At 30.7% G+C, this 22162-nt stretch overlaps 3 protein-coding genes and 1 non-coding gene across 4 annotated transcripts; 1 reads left to right on the plus strand and 3 right to left on the minus strand.

The window, feature by feature from the left end:
- Positions 1–1470: 1470 nt before the first annotated feature.
- Positions 1471–1896, minus strand: LOC133038093 (uncharacterized). The gene has a single exon (XM_061116141.1). The coding sequence runs from the start codon at positions 1894–1896 to the stop codon at positions 1471–1473; it is 426 nt and encodes a 141-aa protein (XP_060972124.1).
- A 23-nt stretch (positions 1897–1919) lies between these two features.
- On the minus strand, positions 1920–4202 carry LOC133038094 (uncharacterized). Its single transcript, XM_061116142.1, has 3 exons — positions 3650–4202; positions 3420–3505; positions 1920–3095 (listed from the first exon to the last, which is right to left on the minus strand). Exons 1-3 carry the CDS (start codon positions 4200–4202, stop codon positions 1920–1922), a joined length of 1815 nt encoding a protein of 604 aa, XP_060972125.1.
- Positions 3553–3659, plus strand: LOC133038645 (small nucleolar RNA R71). The gene has a single exon (XR_009688145.1). It is a non-coding gene; the product is annotated as a small nucleolar RNA R71 (small nucleolar RNA).
- Positions 4203–14778: 10576 nt separating the features above from the next.
- Positions 14779–19459, minus strand: LOC115704627 (G-type lectin S-receptor-like serine/threonine-protein kinase At1g61430). The gene is made up of 5 exons (XM_061116143.1): positions 19414–19459; positions 15981–16293; positions 15736–15886; positions 15342–15640; positions 14779–14852 (listed from the first exon to the last, which is right to left on the minus strand). Exons 1-4 carry the CDS (start codon positions 19457–19459, stop codon positions 15350–15352), a joined length of 801 nt encoding a protein of 266 aa, XP_060972126.1. The 3' UTR covers positions 14779–14852; positions 15342–15349.
- Positions 19460–22162: the final 2703 nt, after the last annotated feature.

Raw genomic sequence — 22162 nt, forward strand, 5'->3', positions numbered from 1 at the left:
TGATACGTACATTTTGGGAACACGGTAGTGCAATTGAGTGGGAGCGCTAGCATAAACATGGAATCTATAGCTTCTATCTGGCAAATAGTAAGCAAAGGATGATCTCCTTCGAGCTTGACCAAACGAACATAAATGGTGGAGTACTCATTTCACATTAGCTGAAATATCATTTATACGGGGTCAAGTGTTTTAAGGAATAAATACATTGTAGGGTGTAACGGTAATTTAATCCCTTTACAAAGGTGTATCATTCATATAGAGGATCATTGATCACATTAGGATTGTAACAATGGATAACTAATGATGTGTCTATATGGTGGAACATATAGAGCATTCTATATACTGAGAGTGCAATTCTAAGTTCTATGCGTGGATTCAACGAAGAATTAATAAGTTAGTGAATTTTAGTGCTAAATTCTTGATCTACTTATTGGAAGCTCGGTTATATAGACCCATGGTCCCCCCACTAGTTGAGATAATATTGCTTGTAAGACTCATGTAATTGGTTTTGATTAATCAATTATAATTCTCAAATTAGACTATGTCTATTTGTGAATTTTTCACTAAGTAAGGGCGAAATTGTAAAGAAAGAGTTTATAGGGGCATATTTGTTAATTATGATACTTTGTATGGTTCAATTAATAAATATGATAAATGACAATATTATTTAATAATTATTTATAGTTATTAAATAGTTAGAATTGGCATTTAAATGGTTGAATTAGGAAATTGGCATTTTTGAGAAAATCAGATACAAAATGTGTTAAAATTGCAAAATTGCAAAAAGCAAGGCCCAATCCACTAAGTTTAGGGCCAGCCACTTTTGTAGGAAATTTAAACTGATTTTTTCATTATTTTAATGCCATATAATTCAAATCTAACCCTAGTAGGAATGCTATAAATAGATAGTGAAGGCTTCAGGAAAATTACACTTTTCTTCTGACTTTTTCTATTCAGAAAAATTGAGCCTTCTCTCTCCCTATCTTTAGCTGACCACTCTCTCTCTTCTTCCTTGATAATTTCGAAATCCTTAGTGTATGAGTAGTGCCCACACACATCAAGTGATACCTCAATCATAGTGAGGAAGATCGTGAAGAAAGATCATCAGCAAAGGAGTTTCAGCATCAAAGATTCAGAGAAAGAGATCCAGGTTCAGATATTGATAATGCTCTGCTACAGAAAGGAATCAAGGGCTAGATATCTGAACGGAAGGAGTCATTATATTCCGCTGCACCCAATGTAAGGTTTCCTAAACTTTATATGTGTTTAATTTATCGTTTTAGAAAGTTCATATTTAGGATGTTAATAAACATACTTGTGAGTAGATCTAAGATCCTGGTAAAATAAATTCCAACAGTGCCTTCATTGATTTTTTTTTTTATTTTAATTCTTTTTTCCAAATTTTTCATTTTTTTTTTCAATTCAGTCTTTTTTTTTTCTTTTTCTTTTGGCACCCCCAAATTACAAGTCTCAAACATCCTTCAAAGAGATAGAGGTCTTTTCTCGGTTGACCTCTCCACCCCCAAACTTCACTCCTTGGCCTTTCACTAAGAATTTTCTTCTTGAAAGTGCATCACGAAGTTCCACTACCCCATCGGGGTATACTCTCACCACCAAGAAAGATCCATCACACCTTGAATCTAGTCGTCCATGAGTAGCCTTCGTTAAAGAATTTGAAAAAATCACTTGTTGCCCAACTTCAAACATTTGAGACCGAAATTTTCTACTAAGCTTCTTTTTCTTTCTCTTCTTTTTGGGTGGTTTTTTAGAGTCAATAGATGCTTTGTCTTTGCTTTCTTGTGCCTCGTGATCCTTAGCAATTTCTTTAAGGAGAATCTTCTTTCTCACCTTCTTACTAACTTTGAATTTAGACTCCTCAACCATGTTAGGATCCATACCTTCAATTGCTAAGCATTCTCCTATTGCATCCGGGCCACGTATGGGATGGAAAACTTGAATGTGGCTTGCTCATCTTGAGCTCTCATGGTGAGCTCTCCTTTTTCAACATCTATCAAAGTCCTTCCCGTGGCAAGAAATGGCCTCCCTAAAATGATTGGAACTTCCCTATCTTCCTCATAGTCAAGAATAATGAAGTCCGCCGGAAAGATGAACTTATCTACTTGTACCAAAACATCTTCAATTTTTCCATCCGGATGAGCCATGGAACGATCCGCTAGTTGCAAAGTGACGGTGGTTGGCCTTGCTTCTCCAATTCCCAACTTCTTGAAAATAGACATGGGCATGAGATTAATACTAGCTCCCAAATCACAAAGAGCTCTTCCAACATCCCGTCCCCCAATAGAAATTGGAATTGTAAAGCTGCCCGGATCTTTCAATTTAGGTGGAATTTTATTCTTCAACATAGCGCTACAGCCCTCGGTCAAAGCGACTGTTTCAAACTCGCCAAGCCTCCTTTTCTTTGTCAAAATATCTTTTAAGAACTTGACATAATTTGGAATTTGCTCTAGCGCTTCTACCAAGGGAATATTGATATGGAGCTGTTTCAACACATCTAAAAACTTCTTGAATTGCCCATCTTGCTGCTGTTTCCGAAATCTTTGAGGAAATGGAAGGGGTGGTTTAGTACATACTGGTGCGGATTGCTGACTGTCAGATTGCTGACCCGATGCTGTATCAACTGGTCTGGTATCAGCAATTTCCTGGGCAGTTTTTTTACTCAATTTTTCGTCGTTTTGGATTGAAGTGGGCTCCCCACTACCCTTTATTTCCTCCTCGGAATTTTTCAGATGCTTGCCACTCCTCAAGTGAATGGATTTGCATTGCTCCTTCCCATCCCTCCTTGGATTCTCCGTGTCACTAGGCAAAGAACCTTGCGGCCTAGCTTTTAATTCATTGGCCAAATGTCCAAGTTGCAACTCTAAGTTTCGAAGAGAGGCAGCTTGACTTTGTATCACCGCATCATTTTTGGCCATATAATCCCGCATTAAACTCTCCAAAGAACTTGGTTGGGCATTTTGAGCATGTTGTGAATGTCGGGGTTGTTGTGAAAAACCCGGTGGATATGCTTGTCTTCCTTGGGCTGGTGCGGTACTTGAGCTTGCTCCTTGACCTCCCCAAGACAAATTAGGATGATTCTTCCAAGATTGATTGTAAGAGTTTGAGAATGCCCCATTGTTTCTGTTAAAATTCTGATTTCCCATGTAACAAACGGACTCCGGATTAGATGGACACTTCTCAAACACATGCCCTTCTCCACAAAACACACATGAGACATCATCACTTTGAATGGCAGCAGCTGGTTGAATATTTTTAGCGTTCCCAATACTCAAATTCTTCAAAACATTCGTCATGGAAGCCATTTGAGCTGTCAAAGCCGTTATTGCATCTACCTCAAGGACTCCCGCCACTTTTCTACTTGTTGGAGCTCTTGTGTTGGACCATTGGTAGTTGTTACTTGCAATGGTCTCCAAAATCTCAAATGCTTCATTGTAAGACTTCGACAAAATAGCACCATTGGCCGATGCATCTAACACCATTCGAGAAGCTGCATTTAAGCCATTATTAAAAGTCTCCATCTGAATACAATGTGGTATGCCATGATGTGGACACTTTCGCAAAAGTTCCTTAAACCTCTCCCACGCATCACTTGTGGACTCATCTTCAAGTTGCTGAAAAGACATGATCTCACTTCTGAATTTTGCATTTCTAGTAGGAGGAAAGTATTTCCTCAGAAACTTCTCAGCAAGGTCATTCCAATTGGTCACAGAATCAGGCGGCAAAGTGTTGAGCCATGATCTAGCTCGGTCTCGTAGTGAGAATGGGAATAGCTTCAGCCTTAACACCTCTTCACTCACTCCTTGGATCTTGAAAGAATCACTCACCTCCAAAAATGAACGGAGATGAAGGTGAGGATCCTCAGTTGGCATCCCGCTGAATTGACCCACGGTTTGGAGCATTTGAAACATCACTGGCTTGAGCTCAAACTGCGGTGCTTGTATTTCAGGCCTCACAATGCCTGGATTGAGCTCATTAAACATGGGGGCTGCATACTCCCTTATAGCCCTTGCTCGATCATCTGCCAATATGATGGGATTAACAATTTGTGGAGCAACCCCATCATTATCAAAATTCTCAGCCATGATGTCTCGGCCCTTAGCCTTTTGAACCCTTCTTCTTCTTCGGAATGTGCGTTCAATCTCGGGATCAATAGGAGCAAGCTCAAAGTCCTCTTGTTGGTTCATACACTATAGATACCTGAGATTTCAAAAACAAACCAGCAAGATTAAAAGCACAAAAAATTCTTAGAATGTCAATTAGTTGATAAAACAAAATTTAGAACTTAAAGTCCCCGGCAACGGCGCCAAAAACTTGTTGTGAAAATTGTATTGCTTTATAATTGCGCAAGTGTACACAATCACAAACAAGTAATACAATGATAAGTAATCAAAGTTCGTCTCCACAGGGACTTTTTACTAAATAATGTTAAATCAACTAAGAGCAATTCCAAGAATTTCAAATAAAAATAAAATAAAGTCACACATTAATTCATGAGAAAAATTTGTAGCCTTGATTCTAAACTTGAGAACTAACTTTTTAAGCTAAATAAACTAAAAATAAGAAACTAAAACTGATTAGAATGGTGGTAATTTCAGATTTAGAAAATAGACTTGGGTGATTAATTTCCACTTGTATGTCCCAGTTGATACAGCAATGACCCAGCAATGACTCAGCAACCCTGGCAAAGTTAACAGATTTCAAAAAAACCAGCAAGCTTTTTCCAAAACTTGCAATAAACCATTCACAATCTCACAATGCATTCCTACATCAGTTTAGATCATAAATAGCCTAATAAAGTATCAAATCTTTAGTTATGCATGGTAGCAAAATATTCCTATTTCACTACTAATTAATACCTAAAAGAAAAGGTAAACATCATGCATCAATTAGAGGGGTTCAACTAGGTCTTGCTTTTCCAAGTAAGATCTAGCTTGCTAAATGTTAAAAATGGCCAAAAATTAACATTCAATCAACATTTCATCACATCTAATTGAACTAAGACAAGATTACTTCATCATTGCAAAATCAAAACACTAGTCCATACAAGGGTTTATAACCACCCAAATCTCAAAGAGTTTAGTTCATAGCTGAAATTAAAAACTCAAAACCAGAAATTATATTGTTCATGAAGTTAAAGAGACACTTAAAGAGAAGAAAATGATACAAAACGAAGTGGAGAGCAAGAGAGATGAGTGGTGAGCTCAAATCCTTTCTTTGGTAGTTGCCTTCTTCTCCTTCTTCTCAATCTTCTTCTTCTTTGTACTCTCTTTCTCTGTACTTAGAAACTCTTTTCTGTTGTAAGTTTTTCGTACCCTTTTCAAAGTGCAGCCACCTTCCTCTATTATCACTCCTCTTTTTCTTTTTGCTCCCCAATTAGGGTACCCAAGTTTACCCTAATTGGAAATCCCAATCATCACCCACTTGTCCTTCATTTTCCACATGTTTGTTGAGTCAATAGCCAAAATTCGCCACCTCAGCTCGTTTTTCTTTTCATTAAAGCCAGCTGGACTATCTGCCAAAATAAACTTACTGGGCTGACAAATTGCTACGCGATGATTGCTATAGCAATTCCAGTCAGCAATAATCATTTTTCTGCTCCTTTTTCTCCTTGTCCCAAATATTTCCAAATACCTATTCTTGTATTTTTTCTGCTTAAAACACATAAAAACAATAACATAAGTCTATTTAACACTTACTAACACACACACTTCCATTTATTACAAAGACACAACAAACTAGACACAATTACACAATTTAAACATTAATTGCTCCACAATTCACATTAAATTCAAGCTTAAAGATATGAAAATAACTCTAAATCTTAGAGTTATCAACATGGAACTTGACTCATTGTTAGGTTATATTTAGCCTATGTTTCGGGTCTTTAAAGTTAGCATTTTCTCGTCTATTGGTGTCTTTTGGAGCAGTTTTACGCTTGATTTTCATTGTTTCAGGTTCCCGGGGTGTTAAAGTTCAAATTCAGTCAAATGGCAAAAAACTGGGACAAACTGGAAAAAAATTGGAAAATTCGGCTCCAGACGCGTCAGTAGTCGCGACCTCCAAAGAGCCAGGTCGCGACCCTTTTTCCTGGTTGCGACTCTGGTTGCGATTTCGAGATTTGGCAGAACCTCTGATTTTCGAGGTTTGCCTGAAGTTGCGACCAGCTTAAATGCTAGTCGCGACTAGGTACGAAAATCGCAGATTTGACCTAATTTTGATTTTTTTCTCAAATTGGAGGCACACCTCTCATCCCTATATAAGGAATACGACACTGAAAGTCAAAATAAGCAGAAATAGACCTAAATAGTGGATGCAAGTGGAGAGGAAGCTATCTTAAAGACCCGGAGCGATATCACCTTCTAGTTTCTTTCTTTTCCCCTTAATTTCTTCTTTATGTTTAGTTTTGTTTCTGAATTAATCATGGATGTTTTTAGAGTTATGTTGAACTAAATTTCCCAATAAGGGAGGATGATGAATGTTGTTTAAGTTTATGCCTAGTTAATAAATAATTGCCATTCCTTCATCTTATGTGTGAATACTATCTATATTTGTGTTTAATTTCATGTGCAAGCTTGATCACCTTTTACATGTTTAATGATCTCAATTCGAAATCTGAAAAAGTGAGAATTGAGAATGCTAAAATTGGATAGTCTAGGTTTTGATGTGAAACGAAAGTATTTACATAGCCTCAGTGACGAAAAGATTATTCCTTAATGCTGATTTTGTGTTGATTTAATTAAGAAGTTAATTAGAGAACATATTATTTAGAACCTAAAAGATCTGAAAAGAGTTAGGTTAATTTATAATCTGTCATTCACATTGAGATAAGGATAGCAATTAGGTATTAACATTGGTAGCTTATCAACAGGATTCACCTCCCTAACCTCTCATTAATCACTGTTTATTTTCTTGTTAATTTTCTGAGTTATTTACTTTTAAATTGCAAAATTATTATTTTACCAAATAGAATCATAAGTATAGTTTAGTAGTACTTAATCCAATTCCCTGTGGTTCGACCTCACTAGCGTGAGATACTACTTGATTGCGTACACTTGCGTAATAAACATAAAATTCGTAACACTCATCTGTCATTGCATTCAACCATAACTAAGATTGAGGACTCCTCATGGCTTCTTGGTAAGTAACTGGTTCAGAAGCGTCTCCCACATCATAATCATGTTCTTGCAAATAGACAAGGTAGTCATCATGAATAGCAGGTTTGCGAGCTCTCTCTGATCTTCTTAACACAACTTCACCACCCTCAATATCAGGATTTTCATCTTGCATATGATTCTGAGGTTCATCATGAGCTTCTGTTGAAATTTGTTCAATCACGGGATCAATAGTAGGAGCGGAAGCAACAGGTACAGGGACATAAATACATTCTTCCCTGAACAAAATTTCTCTTGACCCTTGACTTGAACTAAATTCATCTTCAAAATAGACAGCTCTATCTAATTCTATCACCCTCGTGGTGTGCGAAGGACAATAGAATCTAGAACCCCTCGAACCAATAGTGTAGCCTACAAAATAGCCACTAATAGTCTTCCGATCAAGCTTCTTAGATTGTGGGTTATAGGGCCTTACTTCAGCTTTACATCCCCAAACACGAAAAATGATACAAACTCGATTTCTTGCCTGACCACAACTCGTATGGTGTCTTTGGGACAAACTTGCTAGGTACTTGATTCAAGATATAAGTAGCAGTCCTTAATGCCTCACCCCATAAAAATTCTGGCAAGCTAGAATGAATCAACATACAACGTACCATATCAAGAAGTGTGCAATTCCTTCTTTCAGAAATTCCATTTTGTTGGGGTGTCCCTGGCATTGTATATCTTCCATCAATACCACATTCCAGCAAGTATTTGGCAAAAGGCCCGGGGTCCCTTCCAGTTTCATCATGACGCCCATAATACTCTCCACCTCTATCAAAATTGACAGCTTTAATCTTCTTTCCCTTTTGAAGCTCAACATTCGTCTTGAAAATCTTGAAAGCATCTAAAGATTCAGATTTTTCACGAATGAGCTCAACATGGCCATATCGAGAAAAATCATCAATGAATGTGATAAAGTATTTATAACCACCCATAGCAGGTGGAACAAAAGGCCCACAAATATCAGTATGAATAAGCTCTAACACATCTGCACATCTGTCTGACTTACTCTTTCTAACCTTGGCAGTCAACTTTCCTTTTATACAATCAACACAGGCAGTAGAATCAAAAAAAATTAAGATCTTGAAGCACACAATCTTTCACCAATCTCTCCATTCTATCTCTAGAAATATGGCCTAAACGTTTGTGCCAAAGCATGGAAGATCTCAAATCTGATCTTGCACGTTTAGAACCAACAACACCATTAAGAGAAGAAGAAGAAGGACAAGAGGGAGAAGTAATAGGAACAACTTCATGTAAATCAAGCTTATATAAGTTTCCACATAAAGTTCTATTTCCAATCAACATAGAGTCATGATACAAAGTCAGTTTTCCAATTCCAAAATGAAGACTATAACCTAGTCTATCCAAAATAGATACAGAGATCAAATTCCTCCTAATATAGGGTAAATAAGCAACATCATGCAACTCCAAAAAATGCCCAGTATTTAGCTGCAGATTAACAGTCCCAAAAAATTCAACTCTGACTTTAGTATCGTCTCCCATGTACACATACTCCTCCAACCTACTCGACCTTCTTCGACTTGTCACTGCCTGCAAAGAATTCGTAACATGAATTGTAGCACCAGTATCTAACCACCAAGTGTTTGAGGGCACATCAATAATATTGGATTCCAAACAAACCATCACAAGACAATTACCTTTCTTCTCTAAGTGAGCTTTGAGCTTTCGCCAATCAGCTTTCTTATGCCCGAAGCATTGACAAAAGTTGCACTTCCCTTTGAAAAACTCATTCTTATGACCAGTTGAAGAAGAGCTTGCTTGTCCATTTCCCCTAGGATTGGTGGCTTTCTTCTTATGAAACCTTTGGTCACTAGAGTTGTTGGGAGTGAACTTTCTCTTGTGAAAATTGTTTGGATTGGTCACCATGGAGATACTTCTTGCTCTCCACTTTTTCATGTCCTCTTCTTCTTTGGCAAGAATAGCAGTCATCTCCTCAATGGTCCATTGCCCCTTTTGAGCATTGTAGCTTGATCTGATCGAATCGAATTGAGAAGGAATGGTTTCCATCACAAACCACACCATGTAATCCTCACCAAGATCCAATCCCATGCTCTTGAGCTTTTGGTAACAACTTATGAGCTTGTCAATGTGGGCTCTAATATCACCCGTATCAGCATAATTAGTGTGATGGAACAAAGTCAAGCACTCATTTTTCTCATTCTTTGAGAACTTTTTGTACTTTTTCTTAATGGCAGCAAGAAAATCCTTTGCATTTTCAATATGAGGAATACTATCACGAATAGACTCATCCATGTGATACCTCATAAGTATCAAACAACAGCGATTGGAATGCTCCCAATCCTCATAGAATTTCTTATCCTTTTCAGTGGCATCATCAACAGGTTTAAGAGGTGCATTCATTCTCAAGGCCAAATCCACTCTCATAAGAGTCAAATTCAACATGAGAGATTCTACCCACTGTTTGTGGTCGGTTCCATTCAGTGTCAACATGGCACAGGTTCTTGAAATGCTTAAAGCTGAATGAGAAACGAGAGCAATAACCATTAAATGCATGTTATAACAATATCATGTCATTTGTGCTATTTTTCTCATAAATAAATGATCACAAAATAACAAATGATCATCATGTATGCTAGAGTTCTTAGACAAAATTTATAAAGTAGAACTCATACACAGGTAAGAACAATCTATTAAATATTATAATCAAATACATTAATTTACTATCGAAAGGATAGATAAATTGTGATTCATAATATTTAATAAATTTTCTTCACCATATTAAGCATTCTTAGCAAGCATTTATTATCGATAAGATAATTAATTACTTATAAGGATCTTAATCTTATATGGGAGGAAGATACAATATTTAAATAAATTAATATTTAAATGTTCCTCATTACCAAACAATTTTCCATGCTTAATCTTACGATAGGTAAAAAAAATAAGCATTAATTGTTTAAATAAATATTAATTTATGCCATAACAAAATTATATTAATAACTAATATTATGAATAAATTCATAAATTAATATTATGCATAAAATTATGATGTAGAAATGATAGAATGAAAAAATGGAATAAGTTGGTGAAAATGGTCCAAAATTTGACCTTGCACGCGCCCATTTTCCTTAATTTTTAATCTTACGACGTGTCGTTTTGGAAAAACGGCATGTCGTTTGGTGAAACGACATGCAGCAGAGTCATAAAATGACACGTCGTTTTTCGCTGCAAATTGGCTGAGTCTTCGTGCGTACGACATGTCATTTTTGAGAAAACAACATGTCGTTTGTAGAGGACGACGTGTCGCAGGGTCAAAAATGACCTGTCGTTTGTTGCTCAAAAAATGAGCTTCATTCAATGCAAAACGACATGTCGTTTGGCTGATAGAGGCCAAACGACAAGTCATTTTTCTGCTCTAAAAATGACGTTTTCATCCATGATCAACGACATGTCGTTTGCCCGACATAGGCAAAACGACAAGTCGTTTTTCGTCACCCAGCAAACTTCCCCATGGGTCCACGGGTCTGCAACTCAGATCGACGCGACCCCTTTCGTGACCTGGTCGTTTGGAGCATTCCCGGCCACCAAAACCGACGGCGTTTGAGGGGTTTTATTCCATTTTCAACCCTCTATCAATTTCTAACATCCATTTCATCCATTTTTACAAAAAAAAAAACATTATTCATAAAATACAACAAATCCGAAAATGGCTTTCACCATTGATGAACACCTCCATAACAATGAAACCAAAAGGCCATAAAAAAAATATATAACCCATTTAAATTGTAAATCTCATATTTACATTTCATCAAACATATAAATCCGAAAAAAAAAACAAAAAATGTAATAAAATTTCAGATTTGAAAATAAAATGGGTTAGTTCAAAAATGGAATTCTAAAATCAAATATACTAGCTCTTGATACCAATTGTTAAAATTATCACATAGATTATGAGCTATCCAAACACACATTCAACATTAATCATCATTGCTCATAATCATAAAACCAAGATCAATATTTTATTTAGAACATCCAAATAAATACACACATACCTCCCATTGAGCCATCCATGTGAGCCATTTGAATCCAAGAATCACCAAATGCAATGCAAACTTGTTGTGAAAAATTGTATACGCAAGTGCACGCAATCGTAACAAGTAATAAAGTGATAAATCGAGTATCGTCTCTACAGGGATTGAAAATTGGAAATTAATTTATAAAACTAATTACTCACAAATTGTTTTCAACAAAAAAAAATAAAAATAAATTGGAAATTAATTTATAAAACTAATTACTCAACTATGAAGAAAACAAGTTAGAACTATTAAATTGACCTAAAAAATACAAAGTTAATATAATGGTGCAAATGAGTATTGTTGTGAATTCATAATGTCAACTAGGAATTTAAAATGTCATAATCCTTTTTCCAAAGTATTTATGGTTTGATTCTCTAATTAATTAACATATTTCTATGCCCAATTAATTTTAAGAATACAAATTTAAGCATAATTCTTTCAAGTCATACAAGGTAAATAACATATTCCTATGCTATTTATAAATCAAACTTTTCCAAGGTGATATTCATGCATCATTCAAGCAATTCTACTAACCTTATTTTTTTCCAAAATTAAGATTAGCTAGTACCTACTAATGGTGATCAAGCAAAAGTAAGCAATTGCACAATAAACACACTTGAATGAACAAAACCAATTCACTAAAGCATAGCAACAAAAAATCAAATCACAATTTAAGTCAACAAAATAATTCTAACAAAATAAAAATTAACTCATAATAGATTGTGCAAAAATTAAAAAAATTAAAAGAAAAGAAAGATAGAAATAAAAACTCATTTAGAGCTTGTCACAAGACTCTAAGTTTCTTCTCCAAATTGATCTTCTTCTTCCTCTTGATTTTTGCCAATCTCAAAATTAAAAATGCTAAATTAAAACCCTAAATAAAACTCTCCTTTTTTTTTCTCTCTTTTTCTTTTTCTTCTTTTTCTTCTTTTTCTTCATTTTCTTCCTTTTTCGTTGGTGGCACGAGCTCCAAATTACCAGCCACCTCCTTTCAATGTAATTCACGTCTCTTACCTCTTTTCACCATATACATATATAAATCAAAGCTTCCATCAAATTCCAAAAAACCCTTCAATTATGCCAAAGAAAAATAATGATTAGCCCATTATTTTCATTTGTCTTTTCTGACTTTTTTTTTTTTACTTTTCAACTAGTAAAGTAAGGCCCAATAAACATAACATCCATTAGTGAATTAAGTGTAGAATATTTGGGCTTTAGTGAGTTTATGGACTTTAACATCATTTCTTAATTTGGATAATAAGTCCAAAATGTACATTTAATCTTTTAACAAAAATACACAACATTGAGATTAACACTTATAAAATGGGAAACTAAACTAAATTGATAAAATATTACAAAATTAATTAAAATTTAATCTAAAAATACTAAAATTAATATTTATGCAAAACTAAATCAAACCAAATAAAAGTCACTAAAATAAACTAAAAATACTTGAGAACAAAGCTAATTTAATGCCCAAAAAGATATAAATAACTCTATTTTCATAGAGTTATCAAAACTCAAGATTGGAGAGGAGCAGAATGTGGAGCTATCCCCTCTTCAACTTATTAACATTAACCTACTTTAAAACCACTTCTTCATATAAGACATATATATATATATATACATCTCATGCCCCTTTAACCCTAAAGGGTTATTTACTAATTTGGGCTTAAGTGGTCCAATAATGGTATACTATAATTTAATGGGCCAATTATAGTTTTAAGGGTGCTCTCATGTGCCTCTAACATAATATATGATTATTAACCATCCCATTATGGTAGTGAACAAATATTGGGCACATAGTTAATGATTGTGTTTATTAAACATATGATTATATTAGTCCATTAATATTAATTCTAACAATTATAACAACAAGTTTTTATATATAACATCACTTTGTACATTTGATTTCCTTTCCTTTATGAAATAGTTTCACTGCTGAGTAGGGGTGGCAAAACGTGTCATCCTGTCGTGTTCGTATCATATTTTATGTGACCTGCTTTTATATTTCGTGTAAAGCGTATCGACCCATTTTTTGACTCGTGTTTAATTATCTCAATCCTAACCCGACCAATAAAAAATCGTGTCGTGTTTGTGTCGACCCACTGTGACCTATTTTGCTATTATTGAAGCTGGAATTGTAGAGAAAAATAAAAAATTTAAGCTCTTATATACATTTATGTATACTAGCAAAATACTACGTGCGAGGCACGTATACTAAATTTATGCTAGTTTTTTTCTATGTTATTTGAAAGTGATACAATTAAAAATTAAAGAAAAAAATATTATTAATTATTAGGTGAGATTATTATTATGTGTATCTAAATATTATATTTTATAATGTTGTCAATTAAAAGTGAATACCGAATGTAATATATTAGTGTTTAAGAAAGCTTGATGATTTAAATATGTTCTTAAGTTAATCCAAAGATAAATTAAAAATTGATGTTCCAATACTTAAAGAAACATTACTTAAATGGGTGTAAGATAGAAAGAAAATTAAAAATCAATCTCTAAATTATTGATAATTGAAGATAGCATTTGTCTAAAAATTGTAGATAAGAAAACTAATGATAGTCATTGGTGGATTTCAATCTTCATTTGCTTCGATAGAGACAATAGTGTAATTTTTGTATTTTGTACTTTTCATTCTAGCCGGGTCCGCATATATCTGGATTGTCCATTTTTTCGTTAATAAATTGAATATGGTAGTGTCGACAAAAAGTGAAAACCATGTTTAACAAAAAGTAATAGTATTCTATAACAAAATACTATTAAATTATTTTAAAATACTATATTTTATTAAAATAAAACTATATACGATTAAAATTTCATATTTATCTTTACTCAAAAAGAAAAAATCTTGATTAAAAAAAAGAAAAAAAATGAAAAGTTTCTATTATTATCTCCACTGCCTTTCTAGATGTGAATAATGGTCTCTTCTTTCTTCCATATTCTTCTTTATTTTTTGTATATTGTGTTTGCAACATATATGTAAATTTTTACGTAACTTTAAAAAACTTTGCTCCTGGAAACTAATGCATATGCCGAGCACTTAGAATCATTTATTAGCTGTAAACTTTGTTGGTTTTTTTTCGCCATTGATGCTTGGTTTTGTGAACTTTGATAAAAGTCACGCTTCATTTTTATTATTATTATTACTTATATATTTTGTTATTAAGTTGTGAAGAAGAAAAAAGAGAAGTACGGATTGGAATATTATGTGTGATCCCATGGGAATGTCCAAATTGTAATAGGAAAATGAATACAATAAATAATTAAAGAAAACCTAATCGTAGATGTACAACAGCAAAAACTCAATCGTATTTTTTTTAGATTTAATGGGATTTATTTTATTATATATAAATGAAAAGTGACCCATGAATAAAAAGAAAATTAAAAATTAAAAAGAAACAGAATGTGTGTAAGATAAAAAGAAAATTAAAAATTAATTTCTAAATTGTTGATAATTGAAGATAACATTTGCTTCGACAGAGAATAGTATAATTTTTTATTTTGCACTTTTGATTCTAACCGAGTCTGCATATAACTGGATTGTCCATTTTTTTGTGTATAAATCGAATATGGTAGTGTCGATAAAGCGGCGGTGTTCCTGCAAATAGTTATTTATTTTCATTTAAGATGATTAGACATGGTGTGCTTAATTAATTTAATTAAAAAAATTTACTTATGAAAGACAAAACTACACCTCTGCAGTATAATCCATTAACTGGACACCAGTACACGAAAATATTTTCTATAACTACTTTTGTTTTTTAATTTTAAAAATAGAAAACAAAAATATATTCTATAATTTTTTATTTTTTAAATTTATTTAAGTTAGATTCAAGTCTGAGTTTAGGATCAGAAGAGCAGTGGTTCGAATCTAGGTCCCAAGGTCTAGGTTAAAATCGAAGTCCAAAATATTAATTAATAAAAATTGTTTAAAAAAATTTCAAAAATATAAATTTTTTAAAATTTTGATTCTCAATTAAAAAATTGAAAAGTGAAAACAGTCCTATAGAATATGTTTTTAGAAAATATTTTTACTTTTTTAATTAAAAAAACAAAAAATTAATTAAAAAATTGTCATCAAACGAACCCTTAGTTTTAAGGCCCTTCTATCATTGAGACCGTGGCATCATTGACAGAGCTTGTAGTAGCCTTTTGTGATCTGGGAGAGTTATGATAAGTAAATATTGGTCGAATGGGTTGAGGACGATTTGTTTCATTGCTGAGCATGAAAATTACATCTGCCATGCTTGGTCTATCTGTGGTGTGATCTTGTACGCATAACAGCCCAACATGTATGCATCTTATTGCTTCTAATGCAACATATGAGCCACCCATTGCTTCATCTACAAACTCCACTCCTTTACCCTCACTCCATAATTTCCATGCCTGAATGAATTCATATGATTCGTAATGAAATCAAAACATAAATTAATTATATAGAAATAAATGTATATGCGTTAATTAATTCAACGAGAACTCACATAAGCAACAAGGCTGAGGTTCTGCTCATAATAATGGAAGTTAGAGTTCTTCTTGCCGCTCACTATCTCTATGATCAAGACACCAAAGCTAAAAACATCTGATTTTTCTGAGAAGACTCCACTCATGGCATATTCAGGAGACATGTAGCCTCTGTACTTAATTGCAACATTGAACCATTAGCGCTTGTTAGTCATAACTCATCATACCAAAGTAAACACATGCATAAGTAGATTAAGATCCTTACAAAGTTCCAACAACTCTTTGAGTGTTTGCCATATCTACTGTTTCCTGGAAAATACGAGCCAAACCGAAATCTGATATTTTTGGATTCATCTTCTCATCCAAAAGAATGTTGCTGGCCTTTAAATCTCTATGTATTACTCTTAAAGATGAGTCACGATGGAGATATAAAAGACCTCTGGCGATTTCAAGTATAATGTTCATCCGTGCATCCCAATTCAGCTGTTCTCTACCTCTTGGAATTAATGGTAAAAAAAAATTCCATATATAATTCGTTCTTTTCCTGATCTCTCTCAACAAACTAATTGTATATGCGACTTATAAAAAAAAAAAAAAAACTAATTGTATATGCGGTTTAAGGTTCAATTTATTTTATATATATTTTTAATTTTTAGAGTTATAGTTGTGATTATATATAGAGTTGAAATATGCTAAATATCAGTTTAAATATTAATAAGATTTGTTTTATTATTATTTTTATTATATATAAATAATATTTTATTATTTTATTAAATAAAAATAAAAAATCACCCATGAATTTCTCATAAACCAAGAATTTCAGTTATATAGACACATTTTATATAGAATAGATATAGTTTGTTATATATATAATAAAAATTTTTAAAAATTCAAATATTTTTAATTTCATATTAAAGAAAATTAAATTTAAAATTTTTTAACTAACATTAATCACTAAATATATTAACTCCCATCAAAATTCACTATAAATTTTTAGGTACCTAATTACTAATAATAAGAAGTATAAAAAACAAAAAAAATAATTCTTTATACCAGGATTTTGTATGTTTATATGGTACCTAATTATATGATGGGCTATTTATGGAAAATAAAGATAAGTTTTGATATATATGGTATAAAAACTTAATTACATTAAATATGACATTTTTTAAAAAAAAAACTTACAAATATGGGAAAAAGTCATGAGGCATAAAAAAACTTTGAATTTGTGTTTCTTTTTATTTATTTTTCCTTTTTTTAAAAAAATAAAATACTAAAATAAATAAAAAAATGATCTCAACTATAGATATTATTTTTTTTACAGAAATTAAACTTGTTATTTTTTTTATTTAAACTACTATTTTTTTTCTTTATTTTTTTGTTTAAAAATAATTATTTCATTAAAAGCAAAGTAAAAAAAAAAAAAAAAAAAAAAAAAAACTAGTTTCATAAACATCATCCTGAAAAAAAAAACAATATAAAAAATTATATTCTAAAAATAATATACACTTTAAAAATCAGTTTCATCAACATTGAAAAAAACTAATAATTTCATTAAAAGAATAAAAAAAAATAGTTTCATTATGTTATTAGAATTTTTTTTCAAGTTACTTTTTTATTATTTTGTTTCTAGGTTCTAAACTTACACTTATATTTTGTTATTAAATTATTGGTATGCATATGTGTTGTTTTGATTATATTTATGATTAGTATTTTTATTTTTTATTTTTGTATTTTTGTGTGTGTGTGTGTTTTTATTTGATTGTCTGATGAAACTGGTTTCAATTAACTTTATTATTAACATTTGTATTTTGTTATGATTTTTTATAACGTCAAAACTGGTTTCACATGTCGAAATTGGTTTCACAGGTTTTAACTGTTCTGTAATGGGGTTGCTCCATTTTTATGAAATTATTGTATATTTTTTAGTTTCTATAAAACCAATTTTATTATTGTATAATATTTGAATAACAATTTTTATTTTATTTTAATCAATCAGTTTTTGATACACATTATTTTATTATTTTCATAACTGGTTTTTTTAAGTAACTAGTTTTTATAACTGATTTTTTTTTATTGTTGTTCATAATTGAGTTTTATTCAATTTTTTATTAATTTATTTCAAGAAACTGGTTTTTATTTGTTTGTTTTTATTTTAGTTGTTTTACTAACTGGTTTCTCACATTCCAGTAATTTTTTTTTTTTTGTTATTCTTTTATGGTTTTTATTGCATTTTTGTCTCTTTAATTTTCTTTTTTTTTTTCTCTTTGATTTTAATTTATGATTCTCCTTATTATATTTGCTGCATATTGTATGTTTAAATTAACTTTAATTTTTGAGCAAGCAAATAAAAAATTAAATGCCAAAATAAAGAATGAAGTTAGAATTTTGACTATTAGGTATTGATATAAAATTTATATGTTCGAAACTGGTTTTTAAATTTAGTATCGTTTGTAAAAGTTTAGTTATTAGGCATTGTGTATTTTTTATTATGTTATTGATGAAACTATTTTTTTTGCCTCTTTTAATGAAATAATTCGTTTCTTTTAATATTGATAAAACTGGTTTTTAAAGTTAGTATCGTTTTTAGATTGTAATTTTTTTCATTATCTTGTTGATGAAACTATTTTTTTTTATTCTTTAAATGAAATTATTAGTTTCTTTCAATGTTGATGAAACTAGTTTTTAAAGTTTGGATTCTTTTTAGATTATGATTTTTTATATTGTTTTTTTTTTCAAGATGATGTTGATGAAACTGGTTTTTTTTTCTGCTGTTTTTAATGGAATAATTAGTTTTTAACAAAAAATAACAAATAGTAGTTTAATTAAAAAAAAAAACAAGTTTAATTTTTGTAAAAAAAAAATGAAATATAAAAATGTACACTTATTATATATATTAAGAGAAAAAAAAATAGTTTGAGAAAAAATATTAAAAAAAAGAGAGACACAAAGAGAAATTAGAAAAAAAAAATAGAGAGAGATAAGAGAAAGAAAAAAAAACAAAAAAAGTAGCAACTGACTTAAAAATTGAAAAGAAAAAAAAAGAGCCAAATTTGACTAAAAAATATATAAAAAGACAAAAAAAAAAAACTTTTTGAAGCTTCAATAAGTAAAAAAAACAGTAAAAAAGAAAAAAAAATTAAGAAAAGTATAAAAGTAAAATGTTCTTGTCAAATTAAAAATGTAATATTTGAAAAAAAAAATGTAGTATTTGGTGTAATGTTTCCAAATAGAAAGAAACCCTTAAATGTAAATGTAAAATAAATTAAAAAAAAAAAAAAACTAATTAACCTAAAAATAAAAATATAAAATATGGGATTAGATAATAAGTTTATAAAAATATGGCATATCAAATACCATAAAAAATCTTAAATGTGAAAAAATAATATAGAAGAGTGACAAACCTATAAATGCCATATTTTTCTAACTTTGTTATGAAATCCTATATTTCATTGTAATTTTCACTTATATGATATCCAAGTAGTTATAATTCAGTGTGAATTTGAGTTGCTCTAGTTTAACAAGGAACATAATTTTTGAATTTCTACTCAAATCAAGATCAAATCAAGATGAAAATAAGTTTTCCAATCATTTAAATCCATATTATTAGATGCTTACAAAAGGGGAAAAAAACATATTTTTAGATATTAGCAATAGAAAAAAAAAAGTACATTTTTAAAAAAAGTTCTCATACTAACCTGTCCTATAAGAAAGGCCCAAGTTATAATGAGTTTGCAGAGACATTTGGGCCAAACAATGACTTGTCCTGGGCTTGCAGAGGCATTTTGGGCCGAAAACTGACTGTAAGAGATCTATGAAGAAACAATAAAACCATGCTTGCAAATTCTTGGTATACAAAGAAAAAGACTTGAAAACCTTTGGCTTGGTTACTCATGAGTTTATTTACTTTATTATTATTATTCTACATTGTATTCTATATCCCCCACAAACAAGCATATCCCTTTTGCACCAATAAGCTCAAACCAAGACACATAATCATTTGTACAATAATTATCTTAATAATTAGTAGTTAGTGCCACAATTTGTTTGGTAGCATAATGTAGGGTTTAATGCTTTCAATTTTTATAATTCATTTTTCAAATCAAGGGGCAAAATCTCATTGATTGATATAAACTCATGTAGGACCTCAATTAAGAAGAATAATAAGAAGAAGAAGAAGAAGACACATTTAAGAAATAGAAACAAATCATAAAAATACAAACCACATTTTCATATTATTAATCACCCAATTACTCTAATACTACTACTCTACACTAAAACAAAACCCCTTAAAAATAAATAAATAACCCTTGTGTGAATTTTCCTTTTGGCACCATCTAATAATGGCCAAAACCCACAAATATATAGTTAAAAAAGAAAGAAAAAAATGACAGAAAAGAAGAAGAAGGAAAGAAATTGAAGAGGGCAGGTCTGATACTACTAAATTGTACCAAAAAAATAAAAAATAAGGACTGTCAGTGCACAACCAACACTTTCTTCACAATCTTATAATGATTATTGGGCAGGTTTAGGACCACCCTATAATTCAAAAACAGAAAATATATATTATATATTCATGGGAGTGGTCCTCTAACTTTAGGGGTTACCATAAGGCTGAGTACAGTAATTGCCAAAAGCAATGAAAATTGATCATATTGGTAAAGATATCAGAGGTACCAATAACCATTATCAGATTTATATTAAAGACACATCTTTTTGTATTGTTGTTCTCTAAAACAAAAGTTGTGACTACCTGCCACAACAAGAGATTTTTGATCTGATGCTCTTCTTTCTTTCCCAACTATTGTGGTCCTAATTATTATATATACTTTTAATTTTAGTTTTGATTTTTGTATAAATGCTGTACTTTTCTCTGTGTCTTACAATGTCTAGCTACCTATGTTATGTATGTGTATATATATATATATATACTATGCACAGTTTTCTGCATCAGAAAAATCTGATCCCAAGAAAGAAAAAGGCTTTTGAAAAATAAAGTAGATTATTGTAAGTATGAAAGTTTGGATATATAATGTACTGAGATAAGTCTTGTGCAATATTGTGAGATTTGAGTTTAGATTGGTACTTGAGCTCTATAGATTCAATCTATAATTAGTTACTCTCTTTAGTTTTTTCTTTTATTTTAGAAATTAACCCTTTTCATATAACAATTTATTGTAAAATATAGTTTTTTTTTTTTTTTTTAGAAAAGAGTTTCTCCTACAAAGTATTCTTGAGAGCAACCTCATTTTTTCTTAGTAAAATGCAAATAAAATAATTAATATTTTCAAAATGGTACATTTACTCAATGTTTGCAAAATATTTTACTTTTGAGTAATTTACAGCATAATTTATAAAATATTATCCACGTGGCAACACCTGATTGGTTCACGTCATTAAATTTTTATTTTTTTAAAAAAATTAATTTAAATATACTAATAAAAAAAATGACGCGTGGATAATAATTTAACATTTAACAATCAGGTACCTACGGAGTTCTAAAAATATAATTTAAGTATTATTACCGCTAAAAATTAAACTTAGATATTTATAACTGAGAGTTAAACTTAGGTATTTATGCCGCAAATTACTCTTTACTTTTTATATCCATTATATTCTTTTTATGTTTGTAGTAAATATTCTCAATATTTTTATACTTAATCTTAAAAAATAATATTAAATAGTATTAGTGACTAAATTCTCACTTTTCAGATACAATAGAATTTTTATCTAAGAATACACTTGGGATCAAGCAAATTATATTCTAATTCGGAGGTTATAACTAAATAGAGTTACACTAGAAAAAAAAAAATCAAAACACCAAAAAATATCAATGTAATAACAATATCAATAAATAATCTTTAATACTATATTATAATAAAATTATTTTTGTGTAAATATAATATTTATATACAATTTGAAATAAAATTATTAATTCTACATAAATAAATTTATAAAATATATGTATATATTTTATTAAAATGCAATTATTCTTATATTAATACGGAAATTAGAAAATGCATAACTAATTACAATTTAAATGTTCCTCTGAAGCACATTCTATTGTTTTTAACGATTTGATTAGTTTATAATAATACCGATTTGAGTCAAAAAAAAATTACAATTTAGAGATTATTTTTATTTAAAATTTGTCCAAATTGGGCTTTATTTTTTTTCATAATAAATTAGACATTATTCTTGAATAAAATATTTTTAAATAAAAATTCTATTGATAAAATATTGCATAAAAAAAAATGTAACATTTTGACAATATTTAGTATATTTACTGCCAGAAAAGCAAAATTGGATATAAAAGTTTTAACACTTTAAAATGGAATAAAAGTGCATTAGATTAGTAATTTTAACAGTAATCTACTTTTTCTTTTCTTAAAAAAAACAACACTATTATTACCAAACAACCCCTAGACTTTTATCTAATTTTGCAAA

Source organism: Cannabis sativa, chromosome 5 (genome assembly GCF_029168945.1).
Source record: "Cannabis sativa cultivar Pink pepper isolate KNU-18-1 chromosome 5, ASM2916894v1, whole genome shotgun sequence".
Classification (NCBI taxonomy): domain Eukaryota; kingdom Viridiplantae; phylum Streptophyta; class Magnoliopsida; order Rosales; family Cannabaceae; genus Cannabis; species Cannabis sativa.